The sequence below is a fragment of the Montipora capricornis genome, chromosome 7, assembly GCF_036669925.1.
Source record: "Montipora capricornis isolate CH-2021 chromosome 7, ASM3666992v2, whole genome shotgun sequence".
NCBI classification, from domain to species: domain Eukaryota; kingdom Metazoa; phylum Cnidaria; class Anthozoa; order Scleractinia; family Acroporidae; genus Montipora; species Montipora capricornis.
Window position 1 is genome coordinate 34,458,578 of NC_090889.1, and position 15,000 is coordinate 34,473,577.

At 40.1% G+C, this 15,000-nt stretch overlaps 1 protein-coding gene and 1 long non-coding RNA gene across 2 annotated transcripts in view; both read left to right on the forward strand.

Moving 5' to 3' along the window:
• The window catches only part of LOC138057868 (tyrosine kinase receptor Cad96Ca-like), a 35,126-nt gene extending 25,374 nt beyond the window's left edge, over window positions 1-9,752 (forward strand). Inside the window, exons 7-9 of the mRNA XM_068903776.1 lie at window positions 490-586; window positions 6,196-6,292; window positions 8,574-9,752. Coding sequence (XP_068759877.1) covers window positions 490-586; window positions 6,196-6,292; window positions 8,574-8,696 — 317 coding nt within the window. The 3' untranslated portion in view covers window positions 8,697-9,752. The remainder of the gene's footprint in view (window positions 1-489; window positions 587-6,195; window positions 6,293-8,573) is intronic.
• The window catches only part of LOC138057036 (uncharacterized), a 147,393-nt gene that overhangs the window by 55,351 nt on the left and 77,042 nt on the right, over window positions 1-15,000 (forward strand). The gene's annotated exons all lie outside the window — the stretch shown is intronic.

A 15,000-nucleotide genomic window follows, 5' to 3' on the forward strand; every position in this document is an offset into this window, starting at 1 on the left:
CATCCAGAGGTCTACGGTCAACTGTCCGTGGACTGTCTCAACAAGTTCATTCTGATTGTTTGATTTTCTTCTACGATAGAACCTTTCTTTGTTGTTATTCCCCACCGTATCTTCTTTAAAGACCCACCTTTAACCGACAGGCTTTTCGACCGTTGTTGTTTTTGTTTTGTTTTTTTTGTTTTTTTTAATGGCAATTAGAATTGCTTATCGCAGCAATGTGATTGGTAGAATTTTAAATTTGGCTGATTTTCATATATAAAAATTGTTCCGCGGCACGCAATTCCTGTCGGTTGAAGGTGGGCCTAAAACATCGTCTGTGGCAGTTTTTAGAGTTTTAACCCACAACACTTCTCACACGCTAATCCAGTCAACAAGCGAACACAAAAGCCGGCTGAAACTTATATGCCTGTGAAACTACAGTTACCTAGCCTTTTGTTGTAGCAGGCGGTAAATAGGATAAAACAGTAATGAAATGTTGACAATTAACAGGAGGTATTCCATATCCGGGTTGGTCGGAGGCCAAGACCATAGCAGAATTGCAGAAAGGTTATCGCATGCCGAGACCCCCACACATCGCCGACACTATGTGAGTCTCCTTTCATATCATTTTCTTGCGCTTTAGGCAGGGTAACGTATTGAAACGAAGAAATGAAAGGGAACGCTGCTAAAGAGTGGGCATCACAGGTGGCCCAAGCTCTACGATTCGCGTGTGACATAATTTTAACATCATATCAACTTCACCGTTAATTTACATAATAAAGAAATTACAAGGGTTTGAATGGGAAAAAAATGTATCGCATTGGAAAGCAAAATTAGGAGTGAGTTTTCAGTAAAATTTCCTCACCTAAACTCCTTTGTAGTTCCTTTTCTATTTCACACCGTGGGTATGGGTGTTAATTACTCGAGGTGAACATACTCAAGGAAAATACTGTTCACAGGATCTACCGGTAGTTTTGGACTAGTTTAATCCGCGGACTTTCACGTTGCACAAAGTAACTTAATAGTCAACTGAAAAAAGAGGCATGCAAAACATAACATACAACATAACATAACATAAAACTACAGAAATCGGATAATGGAATAAACGATCTTTATTATTCCACTATTACGCCATTTTACCATATTTGGTCAAGAGAACGCGCAAAATATGAGACGGTAATACACTGTAGTGTCCCGGTTTGACCGGTTTAGAACAGAGCAAATACGGACAGAACGGGAGTTTTTCAATGAAAGAAGTTGTTTTCAACAAGATGCAAAGCCTGAGAATTTAGCTTGTCATCGCTTGCCAGTCGTCATTTTGTTTATCCCATCAAATAAAGATCTTTGGCTGGCTTTTTGTGACGTTTACATCGTTCGCACGCGCCCTCAAGAACAGATGATACATAAAAAAAAAAACCCTCATCAAATAAAGTTGAAGCAAAATAACACCTTTTTTGTAGTGGAATAATAAATCTCTTATTCGATGGTTTAACATATAATACTCTCGGACATTTAGTCCTGTTCCAGGACTCCCTCTTACCCCGCCCTGAAAATGGGCCTGGAAGCCAGGCGGGAAAAGAGAGAGTCCTGTATTCTCGGTTTTCACATGACGTCACAACCGCCATGTTGGAGCCCAAAACAAAGAAAAGGCGGCCATGTTGGTGCCCCGACCAAATCCTCCGGGAATTTAACTCTATTATTATGCAAACGCTTCCTTTTGTTTTCGTTGAAAAACATGGCTGTTGATCACGTGAGTGAAAACCAGCAATTACTTGCAGGCACATGCTCGGAATGACGCCATTTTTCCCCCAAAAATGGGGGAAAAACCATATTTGAAAAAACATTCCTTATTTGGGTGTAGTTTATTCCAAGTGCTTTTACACTGGATTTATGGGGATAATGTGAAAGGAAATTATAACGCCAAGTTTCTGGGGGCAATTGATTTCGCTTTTAAGAAATGCAACTTTACCTTTGTGCTTAAGGCGGAACAACTGCAAGCTATTCATGCAGTCGTTACCGGTAATGATAGTTTTGTTAAACCTGCAACAGGATTTGGCAAGTCTGTTTGCTACATGGTTGTTCCTTTAATATGTTTGCGATTTTCTTCGATCCGAGTCCGATATTAATTGTAAATCAGTCCTTCTTATCGTGAGTTCCAATCGTGGAAGATCACAGGGATGACATACGAAAGTATGGAATTTCGTGCCTGAAATCCAACTGAACAGCTGCATGATGTTGGCGCAGAAAAATATCAAATTCTGATTTAATTGCTCTCCTGAGACTCCTTGAAACTTACAAATATACTGTAGGTCGTGGAAGTGAATCGCTCAACAAAGACTAATAAATCTCCTGCTGGAACTTTTGTTTATTCTCTCAGTTTTATCAGGATTCAATATCGTTTAACTTTTTATCTAACTTTATCAGGAATAATGCTCAGCTTTTCTGTCATGCAATCGTCTTTTAGTTTTTCCGATATCAAAATCATTGCAGTCTCAACAGGCAGCTCTACATAAAACCTTAGCCATTTGGCCACGGCCACGGCTTGTAAGGAAAGACAGATTTAATGGGACGAGTACTTTGAAAAATTATTCTAAGGAAAAAATAATAGTCTGAGTAAATTACTCTACTCTATTTACTCAAAAAAAAGACTCTGTTTGTCACTAGTGTTTGTGTATTTTTCACAACGTGGACTATTTGTTTCTTTACATACCAGTTTGTGTTGATAACGCAATGATGAAGCAATAATGTTCCTATTAAATTTATACATATTTATGCACAGTCAAACGGCATTGATTATTCGGAAGTTAATTGTCACGATTATTATTCCGGTCAAAATTTGTTCGTGAATATTAATTAATAAGGATGAAAAATGCTACTTAAAAGCGTGTGTCACCTTGCTTTTATTGTTGCTACTTAAAAGCAGTTGCCTTCTGAAACTCATTGTTAGAGGTAAAGTACTGCAGATAATATCAAATCCTGACTCCGAGCTGTTTTTGTCGCTTAGTGAAATCCTATGCTATATTTACTTGTTTAGCCTTTGCATCGATTTATTGCGATCTTCTCTCAGTCGTTACATTTATTCGGCAATAATTTTCCAACATCACTGCGATCGGGGTTTTTTCTCCTCGTTTGGTCACGACTAGGCATGATAATTTAGATTTTCCCCTACCTGACACCGACTCTTCTTTGTACAATCCTCAGCATTTGTCTTGGATTGACTCTGTCCTCTTGTTCGGGTTGAGGAGGAAGGATCTGTTGTCCAATTAGGATATCATTGGGAGTAATTGGAGGTTCTTCCCAAATGTCAACAGGACAAATCTTGACTATACAGGTTATCTCGGCAAGGAATGTCCGCCATTGTTCTTCAGTAAGCTCTCTGTTCTGCCACACGCTGTTCAGAGCCTGACGAACTGACCTGATCAATGACTCGACGACTCCGTTTGATAAGATGCAAGGGGGATATTCCATCGCCATTCGAAATCACAGGTAAATTTTTCTGAAAGAGTGCTCTGAATCTTGGGGAAGACCCAGCTGTGCATTATCTCTCTCAAATACTCCTTTGCACCAACAACGTTTGTCCCACCAGAACAGCAAACATTTGGATGGCCAACAGACAAAACGACGAAATGCCATCAACAAATTCATCAGATGACTTGTCAGTGACCAACTCTAGGTGTATTGCTCTGGATGATGTACAGGTTAAAATGATAACCTGCGCTTCTTGAAGTGTTTTTCTTTTCAATTTGACTTGCAATGGCCCAAACATATCCACTGCGGTATGCGAGAATGGTGGGAATCAAGCAGCCACTCGAATACTTGGTAACTGGCCCATCAATTGGTCAAGGAGTTTCTTTCGAAGGTTGCGGTAGAAGACGCACTTGCTGACAATATTATTTGCCATCTTTCGAAGCCCGACGATCCAAAACTTTCGTCTTGCCTCGTGCATCAAGCTCCTGTAACCACAATGTCCTCGCTTCTGGCGGAGGTGGCGCAAGAGTAAGACCACGAGTTGATTGTCTTTTGGCAGAATGATGGGGTTTCTCATGTCTTGAAGTAGTGCACTGGCCCTTTCGGATTCTGGCAGTTTTAGAAACGACCGCCCTGACACCCAGTCTTCAAGATCATTCGGGATAATGCCTCTTGTGAGGGCGTCTGCATGATTACAATTCGATTTGACGTAGAGAAAATTCTCAGTTTCCACTGTTTCTTGGATTCCTGCAACTCGCACGGACACGAAGGGTGTGAAGTCTAGTCTTCAGCCGAGAAAACAAATGGTTGGTTGGTAACGTACTCCGAAATTAACGAGGTCTAGTGCCTTCCGGCACGTGTCGTAAAATCCTTGTGGGTACCGGGCACCCACCCAAAAGGATGTTTGAATGCAACGCCTTTATCCGGAACTGACCCTTTCCAAATACTTTGTCAATTATACCAGTGACGTGCCTGACCTCTTCCATGCTCGATCTGACTACTAAAAGGTCTTGATGAACAAATTTAGAGGCAAAAAACACCTTCCTGTTTCATTCCGTGCGTGCAAGCAAGCAACACTCTCCGTGTCAAAAACCATGCACAACTAAATAAATTCCTCACCAGAGTTCAAGATCAAATCCTTTTCTGAAGAACCTTTTGCCTTGAATAATAAAGCATGAAATAGATAACAAGCTTTTTTTCAAATAAATCTTGACTGTCAAGAATCAGTCACATTTCTAAATAGTTTTTTTTTAATTAAAGACTGTGCAGAGTTGAATATAGTGCAAATTAATTTAAATAGCCAGACAACAGAGATAACATAGATGTATTCAATATGTTCAATTCCTCTAATGAGTTTGTGAAACACATATCCATGTAGACAAAGTTACGTTGGTTCCAGTGATGTGCATAACATTACACTTAGTAAAATATTTAGAAATACAGATCACCACTCGACGGCCAATTGTTGTCGAAGTCCTTTTTCGTCGCATTGAAGATTCCAGGGGCCGGTTGCTCGAAGCCTGGTTAGCGCTATCCGTTGGTTACCATGGTAATTAATGCTTCGAGCAACCCGGACCAGATGTTTATTTTTGTCGAAGTCCATTATTCGTCGCATTGAAGATTCCAGATGTGTATTTTTCACCGCCTATCTTTTACATCGAATTGACCTTCCATTCTTGAGCTCCATAATGGTATATTTTGCTTAAAGATCCACTAAATTAACAGTCATGCTGGTATTATGTTCAAATTACGTCACGTGCGAATCCCGCATCTGTGTGGGGGCATGACCAAACCAAGCCGTCGTTATTGCCTTCACTTGTGTCAAGAAATCAGGCCAAAAATATGAACATTTTCTTAAAATTGTAAGGAAGTAAATGCTGACCGATAAATGCATCAATTGGGGAAAAAAGAAGTGCGAGTGCCTTTTACGCTATTTCAGTCTATGACCTCAGTTTCCATTTCACGTGTAGATGATCAACCATGCATTGATTTCAATGAGGTCAATGAGGACCATTGAACTTTGGAAGCTTTTTTTTTTTGGGGGGGGGGGGGGGGGGGATAGTAAGAGAGATGGAATCCCAACATAGCGGATCCAGGATGGCTGCTCTTTTTGCACTACAGTAATTGCATAATCATGAAATATGTCGTCATTCTTAGCCCATAAAATCCCCGGTTTTGACTCACGAGCTCAGCGCTCATGGTTTTTTCCACATAAAAAGGATAGGCTTATTTTAGAATAGATCATTAATTGATACAGAAGGGTTAGATTGTATATCACCTTGACCAGTGTTCTTTGTCTCGGGTCTCGGGGCACCCACATGGCCTGACTTCCTAAGCTAACAAATGATTATTGTGCTAAGAAGCGTCTTCATCGTAATGTTCCTCTCTATGCTCCCTGTTTTCTGCAAGGAACGTGAAACAGAACACTTTGTGAATAGTTTTATCTCGAACTCCGTTTTTCGTTAAATATTGTTTTTACCACTCGAAATAAAATATCTTCGCGCCTCTGTGTAATATCCTATGTACATGTTTATATAAATAAACGATGTATCTCCTAACGTCTTCCCGTCGCCTAAAAACAGCATCGCTGGTGATATTTGTTTGAAATCATGATATGTTTTAAACAGAAAGATGGGATCAAGTTATGAATTATTTAGAGTTACTCCTTCTATAATTTTCATCAATTAATGTGAGATGGGTGGTCGACGGGGGTGAAAACTAAGATAACGTTAAACTGTTCGTTCCCAGGTATCACTTGATGGAGAGGTGCTGGCAAGAAAATCCTGACTTCCGTCCAAATTTTGAAAATATTCGTAAAGATTTGCTTTCTATCATCGAAAAACAGGTAATTATCAAGATATGCTTTAAAAATGCCAGTCTGAGAAAACACCTCTTTTCTTTTTTAACATCTCTATTCACAAACGATAAAGACATTCAAGTAGAGCAGTTTTCAAATGACTGTTGAAAGTAATTACGCGATTGTAATTGCTACGCTTAGTGATTGGTTGAAAAATCTCGCGCCAGTTTGTCAACCAATGGAAAGGAAAACCACAACCAATCGCGGCTTGCACGCACGATTTTCCCGCGCTTTGAGCAAGTTACATGGGAATTGCTACGAATTTGGATTGGTTCATTGCGCTGTTTGCTCCACCTGTAAACGAAGTAATTACTTTGGTATTTGTTTATCTTGATTGGCCAGGTAGCCCGTAAGGTTGCTCTGATAGCTTTGTGGTGATCACACCCAACCGGTAATCAGGGGGACGTCGGTTCAAATCCCGCTCAGGGAATAAAATTTTTTTTTTTTATTTATTTTCCAATGAAAACTGTCATTCGGGGGTTGTCCGTCCTTGGTCTCTTGGTCTCTTGGTCGCTATCGCCTCGAGCGACTCTTACGCTTTTCTCGTGCTTAGCAACCTCCCGCGTGCACGCTGAGCCGCTTACCATTTGTTTGAGCTTCTTGAGTGCTGAGAAAACTCCCAAGTGCACCATAACTCAATAGTGCACGCTGAGACTTTTACCATTTGTTTTATAGCATAATCACTAACACCACTCCTGGGTATTCTGCGTATATTTGTATAAATCAAGTTTGGTCAATAGACTATGTCAACACAACTTTGCTTTCTAAAGACAACTATGAATTAACAAGACAAAATGATCAACAAACAGTTTTCCCAGTCAAAAATTTTATTGGAATCAACAATAATTTGCTGTTAGGATAAAAACATTTTATTTTCTTGCGAGCGTCGACACAAACACGCTGTCTTTGCACATACTTCGCCTCTGAAAGTGATCAAGCTATCGCAAACAGCGCAACTTTTCCAATCCGAAAAAAGAAACGACGTTACACTATTTTAACTCAAATGGTCGATGAAATAAATCTCAAAAAGAAAATCGACGTTCCAAAACACCATTTCTTCTCTGGTCTCATAAAATCCATTTCAATTCCGCGATTCGGGTTCAATATTTGAGCAGAGTTCAGATTGTGTTTTGGAAATCAAAGCAGTACAAACACAAAACGCTCTTTCGTCGCTTTAAGACCTTCAATCCTCCTTTTCCACCGCTGATTAATCTTTAGGGCTATATCTTTCTATTTTGAGCTCTGTAGAGGTTCAACCCCTATTCTAAGAGGAGGAAAATATGGGTGCTTACCATTTAGCCAAAAAATCCGGAAATTTCGGTTCGAGGTCAAATGGAAAGGCAATTTTCCGGAAAATCTTTTCGGAAATTGTGGACAACCTCCAGAGGTAGTCCTCTTTTTCCGTTCGGAACGGAATTCGCGAAATGCTCTTACCATTTGCGAGAACCTTCCGTTTCCAGGCCCTTTCTCACAAGATCGAGTAAAATATGCGGGATGGAATGCTGTGTAGTAAATGGTAAGCGCCATTCTCATCCGGTTGGTCATTAAATTCGGAAAATAGCTTAGCTTTATGCAGCGATCATTCCATCCGGATTATTTCGCTAAATGGTAAGCACCCTATGTCTTGGAAAATTAGGACTGATGTGCTAGTGACGGCATTTTCTTCTTTCCACAATCTCGGAAAGTTAGATCGCACGTCAGCTGTCGTCAGCGAGCATGCACCCATGGGCAAATGGTAAATGACCAATTGGCCAATCAGAACGCGTGTTTTATCCAAGTTATGTTATAATAAACATTAGAGAAAAAGAATCAAGGAGGAAAACTAATGTACCAATCAATCATTACACTCTTAAAATTTTTACGAAATCTATCACCTTCACCGGTCCTCAGGCGTCACGATGGCACATAGGCCTCGAAATCTATACAAGAATGTAATTTGTTTAGTAGTTACAAGCAGTGCATTTCAGAGACTATGGTCAGTAAACTGAAGAGCTAGAGCTGAAGAGAAAGAGCTATTTCCGCCAAGTCTTACTTGAATAGTTGTCTTGACCCAATGGTGACTGTCTCCACTATTTATTAATGCCGTCTTGGTAGAAAATATCGAGTCGTGTTTAACGGAATTGAATTATTTGTAAGAAATGTGTTTTAAACCCAGGCTAGGCGGTCAGACAGGCTGTCGAGCAGAAAGAGCGGACAATCAAGCACGAAAGAGATCAGAAAATGATGTTCTTGTTTTATGATTCTTGTTTGATGTTCTTGATTTTTTCAGTTGTACCTCGGACTGCTGGACGAATCGAAGTACGATGGAACAAAATACTCAATGGTCGAGGACGTGTGCGCGGCTTCAGCTCAGCCACGCCCTAAGAAGAAATGGTCAAGTCTGAAGTTCTGAAGAGGCAATCAGTTTCTTTTGATTCAATTGAGTTAAAAAAAGCAATGTATCAAGTAAAGATAACAAGGGAAAAGGTAGATTGACATCGTTGTCATAAGTCTTTAATTAAGGGTCAAATCTGTATTTCGATTAATCACAACCCCCAGAAGAACCGATCAATCACAGTCTCCCTTGTGATTGGTTATAATAGTTGCGCGAGTTGTTTTTGAACAATCAGTGCGCGTAGTGATTCACAACCAAAGAAGATCTTTTATCACTCTAGCATAAAACGCTTTGAAGATTTAGAAAATTCCTAAAATTATAAATTTAGCTATTCGGTTAGCATTGATAGATACCAAGAGACTTTTGTAGAAATTGCTAGAAATAGAATATACAGCTCTTTTTGTTTCGTGATATTACGTTGTTCATTTAAAGAAACTGTTAGGCATAGAATGCTCATGACTAAGGTGTAGCAGCCTATGGAAGAATTTGCTTCTTCAGATCTTAAAAAACTAAACCTCAATATGAGTCACCCTGATGCTTGGTTTGAAAATCCGAAAACATCCAATGCTTAGTTTTGCAAATGACCAACTTCAGCCGGTGAATTTGCGTGAGGAGTCAAGGCAGCCATAGTAGGAAGCTAAGACAGTACGGCGACGGCAACGAGGACGCCACAAAATAAATAAAAGCTAACAATGGGTTTAATGAACAAGAACAAGACTCTGCAGGCCCTGCACGTGAGTTTTACATTTTGGTACGTTTCTAGGTCGTTGTCGCCTTGATAACGACGTGAGATGACCATCTTTGAAGTCCACTTGAAGGTAATTGAACAATCGGTTAAGACTTACCATCTTGCAAAGCTTTCTTCTAACTTGTCTTTTAGTGGGCATTGTCCTTACCTAAGCCCCCAATTGCTGCGCTTTAAAGTGCTTTGCTATTTTCTATCAGTATTTTTCACTATTATTATCAATATTACCAGGAATATGTTGAAATTCTAATTGCTTTAGACAAAGTCGTAATATATGTAAACTTGTGTACACGCTTCTAGCAGATTTAATTAAATTTGCCAAAAACCAACGTTAACTTTCTGCTTCTTACATAATCTGCGATCAGGCGTTCTTTTCTTCAGGGACAGCGCATACTTTTCGCGTCCTTCCAAAAAGAAAAGAGCGCCTGCGGATCGCGGGTTAGTTCTAACACCTCTCACTTTTAATGAAATGGGCCACTATTGAGTTCACTTTATCATCTCTGTGAGAAAGAGCGAGGTCTTACCATCACAAATGCTTGACAATTAGCATCGCTTAGAGCAACAGGCCTAAGGAAACTAAAATGACACCATTCCTCTGTTACAACACTGACGTAGGACTGGTGACGGCAGAAATTGAGAAACGATGAGGTGACGTCACGGCCTCTGACATAAATACTTTCGGCGCATTCTTATACCAAGTTTTTTTGTTTTGTTTTGATCGAATATCACTGATCCAGTGAGGGAAAACCACGAGTGTCTCTGGATTTTAGGCACAGAAATAAGCAAATTTCGTCAAAGCGAACGAGACCAAGGTTAGCAAAATGGAACTAAGAATACATACTTGAATAATACTTAATACACGTACATGTTAAATTGCTGGGAAATAGCAACTTAGCTCCCAACAACTCGTTTCCGTCTTGCTTTGTAGCTCAGTCCTGCTCTGACCTCATTCCCTCACAGAGTAGCGTATTCACGATTCCTCTGCTCGAAGTGTGTGCAGACGTGAATGCTGAAAGCCGCATCCGTTCCCTCGTCGCCACCACCTTATTTTACGCCTGCTTCTCGCTTTTTTTAGCATATTTTCTTTGAGTCTTTATGAGTCTCCTCGGACTATATCTATATCCCGATGAAAATTATTTGAATTCAGTGTCATATTGCGTGGTTATCTCCAAGACGGCATCGTAGTGAGTTGGTGTGAAAGTAGACTGCGCGGTCAAGGTAACCACAGATAAAAACAGGAGGCCATTAATGAGAGCTTGCCTCTCCCATACAAGCCCTGCGAGTTAACCTTTGCGCGTATCTTTCTATTTTTAGAACACCACGTGTTCTTGAGCTTTCACGCACTGTTTAGAATGGCCAAATAGAATAAAGTTATTGTCTGACAAAGACAAAAATATCAAAAACAATGGAAGCAAATTGATGTAAAGGATGTAAATGTGAGTCTACTGCTGATGGGTTAGTTCTGAAAGATACGCACAAAGGTTGCTCAAGGTTATAGTGCATAGGGAGGCCCAAAGGCATGATAAAATTAAGCAATAGAAAACGTTTTCCGTGTTTATATCAGACTATGCAAACACAGGAAAAACGTTTTCTATTGCTTTTATAAAATATTTCTCAAAGATAATTCAACGAATGAAGGAAAATGCTGGTATTTTCACTTTTTGATTGAAACAGATTTTCTTGACACACGCTCATATTTCCTACCAACCAATCAAAACTCGCGTCTGACAATACATACCAATCAAAATTCGTGAGATGTCACAGCCGTGTTTACATACTCTCATCTAAACACAGCTATTGACCAATGAGAGTGCGCGTACTATTCTAATTATTTATAAATAACCTTCACAACACGGATGCGATCTAAAAATAAATTTCAAGTAATTATCATGGGGAACAGGGATTCGCTTGCTGGTAGTTAATTCTTTCATGCCTAGGAAGTTCTCAAAGCTGTAAAAGATTACGAGGCCACAGTCAATAAAAACACGGCACTAATTGGATATTACTTACTTAATGACTGAGTGGGAGGGCCGGACGGGAAAATATTTGGCCTGAGGTCATGGCCAAATATTTTCCTGTTCTACCCGACCTAAACTCAGTTAATAAGCATTTTATCATATGAGCTCTTTCCTTTATTTATGAGCAACCAGAAGATGAAGTTAGGACAAAATAAAGAACAAAAATCTGCACAGAAAATTTATCTAATATGTTGCCGGTTTGCATTTGCTTTTCTGGCTGTAAATTACTAGGATGTTTAAAAGCGACGAAATCCCCTAAAATTGCATTGCACGGAGCAAGACGTGTTCCTAGTAGGGCTGTACGGTTTTTCCGGCCCTGCTGGCACTGATGCGTACGGCCCTCATACGGGGATTTTCCCAATAGTTTTACAATGAAAGCGCGCGCGGTGCCGTATGGGCCATATGATAATAGATTTTACTCTGTCTAACGCTAGACGATTTTATTCTTCAATCGGGGCTACTTCGTATATATAATAGGACTGCATGCTGTCCAATTTGGAAATACTTGGATGAGAAAAATTCTGAGGACTGACATTTGACAATTTGGACTGCCAAGTTGGCAGTCCGAGGATTTCTCTTAATCCAATTATTTCCAAATTGGACAAGCATGTAGTCCTGTTACCTATTAATTATATAGCTTCCAAAAACGGTTTGTTCTCACTGTTAGAGGCGAGTTTAAAACCCTCAAAGCTGCTTTAGGACGGTGCCTACTATGCTTATTGCGCATATGTTCTGTGCATGAGACCCATTGCATAAATGGCGCTAAAATTTGAATAGCAATACTTAGACATCTTAACCCTTGTATTAATGCTTTTTAAACAATGGATGTCTTGCGTAGATTCGATGTGAGGCTTAAATGCCAGTTTAAACGGCTTCAACATTCGTTCACCAAAAGTTGAATGAAAGTTTGGCAAATGTTGGACGCAAAAACAAAGTTATGCAGAGGCCGTTCAAACGTTTCCAACATTGCGCCAACAAAAGAACCAACACTTACGCGAAATTTGATTGCGAGGAACTAAGAACTAGAAACCAGTCGCTCTCGTCCAGATAAACCTTTGCGGCCTGATGTGAGCATGCGTGTGTTCTACAATTGTTGAACAGAGTGTTCAAACGGCTTGACCACCATATAACATTTTCGAGAACGAAGAAAAGTTGAATCGATGTTGAATGAAAGTTTAAACCTGTTTGGTTCCACAAAGTGTTTAATGCGCGTTGAAGCAAATGTTGAAACCGTTTAAACGGACCTTAGGATGTAGCGGTATTGTTATTCAAATTTCAGCGCCATTTATGCAATGGGTCTATGTCAGTTTAAACTCACAGCTACGACCGTTTTATCGTTTGATGTCTCAATCGCGTGCACCAAAAAAAGTGGCCGCTTCTCTCTTAACTTTTCCACTGTATAAACTGCCTCTGCATTCTGAAGTCAAATGATTGCTATCAAGTAAGTTTTCTATTTGTGGAGTTTTGTCAAATTAAAGCGCCACGTTTGCCTTCTCTTAATTAAAGACATCTGAAAAACAGATGGCAAAACAGGCTAACTAAGGTTTATTATCCAACTCTATTGCTTATTGTACAGAAACGCACGAAACGAGTACAAATGTTCCACGGTGTTGTACGGTTACTTATTGACACTTGGTTATTGCACAGTAGAAAACCGGTTTTACTAGTTTAGGTGCTGAAATTTGCCCCGTGCTTGTCACGCACAAATCTGTCACACGCTGTCGGTTGTTTCCGACTTTAGATGCAAAGAATTTGATGTGTAAGTATTTCTCCTCGTTTGTATTTGTACTCGCCCTTGCGAGCTCCGCGTCGTCAAAATAAAGCACAACTTTTAAAAATACGCATCGATAGTACACACCAGAACACCCAAGAACATACATTTATTTCTCTACCACCAAATATGTGTTCTTTTCATTATGAATTAACTCTTTTAGGTCTGTAACATCAAAAGACTGTACTGGCTCAATCCCCTGACCTGGCCCAGGACCTTCCTGGACCATTTGGCTTTGAAATGGGGAATTTTCTCTTTCAATTAGGAATCTGTTAGGACATGACCTCATCAAGGGGACCCTCTATCTCCACTAATTCCTTGAGTCAACACTTTCCCGAGTAAATTTGTTTTTAGGAACAGGTTTTCCCTCGAAAAGTTTCATATTTTCCTTGAAGCTGTGATGGCTGTGCTTTGATCAATGCTTTTTACAACAGTGGGTGTGCTGAATCTCCCAAGGGAGTCGTTCGTTAAATAAATCTACTCTGGAAAGGGTTGACTCCTACGTCAAGTATGGGAGATAGAGGCTTCCCTTGATGAACTCCTTGTTGAGACTGGTGCTCAGATGGTTAGATCGCCACAAGAGAAAATGAGGTTCTTAGTGAAAAGAGTCCACTTCGTCCGCCATTACATGAAATCTTTGCTTTTCTTTCAAACATCACACCAAGGTTGGTCTACATTCGGACGTCTCGGAAGACAGATTTCCGCTGGAACAAAGACATCGGCTCATCTAAAAATAACTTTCGTCGACATGCCATATCCCAAGGGCTGGACCGGGAGCCTCCCTCTCTGTCCTCTCATTTTCTCTTGATCGCCGCTGGGAATCCAAACTTAGTATGTATCGCCTCGTCGTGTTTTTGTTGAAAAATTGTTTCTTTTGCACTTTCAGCTTGCATCTAAAATGAGATAGGCATTTTGGTAACACAAAAGCGATATAAAAAGCGCCCTGAAGCTCCACTGACATTAATCACACGCACGGTTGTATTGAGGGATTGTCTCTCTCCAGGACTCCTCACTTGTTTAGAGCACCCCGCCCAATCCAAACTTGGCGGGTAGCAAATTAGACTCGATTTCTGACTGATATAGACTTTTATTATGTTTTCCCTCTACGTATTGTTTTTTTATTACAGGATTGTATTGGTATCAAACCTTGGATTGTCCTGGATGGTGCTGTGCTTTGTTTTTTGCAGCGAATTGTTTCTCACTTCAGTATGAAAAACGGGTGATAAAAAAGAAGAACGAGGTTTTGACCGTTCAACGGTCATTTTCAAGTTCAAGTTCTTGGCTAATGCTTAGTATACGTTGCGGACCTATATTGTAAGAAGACATGCGCAGTTGCGTTATAAAAATGAAGCACGTGGCGTGTTGATTCAATCTTGGTTATATCGGTGTTGTTAATGCTATTTCATTGCGGTTAGATCCGAAATAGTCTACATTCTGGCGACGAGGACGGTCGTTAGTGTATTTTCTTGACGATCTCGAGCATATTTTTGAGAGATGTGGTTGGATTAGCGCCTTTTGATTGTTCCGATACTGCTTGAGTAAAGATGGCTTCGAGCTTTCTAGTTATTTGCAGACGGAAAAGGAGTCGAATATGCTGACCAGGAGAAAGCTTTAATGTTGCATAGTTACTGCTGGATTAAGTGTTCAGGACATTTTCTTCACACTAGATGAAGGAACAGACGAAAGCAATAATCTGAAAGCGAAGGATATGTTAAATAAATATTTCAAGCCACAAGCAAATATTCCGTGCGAAAGGCTTTGTTTTCGCGAGATGAGTCAACTACCAAG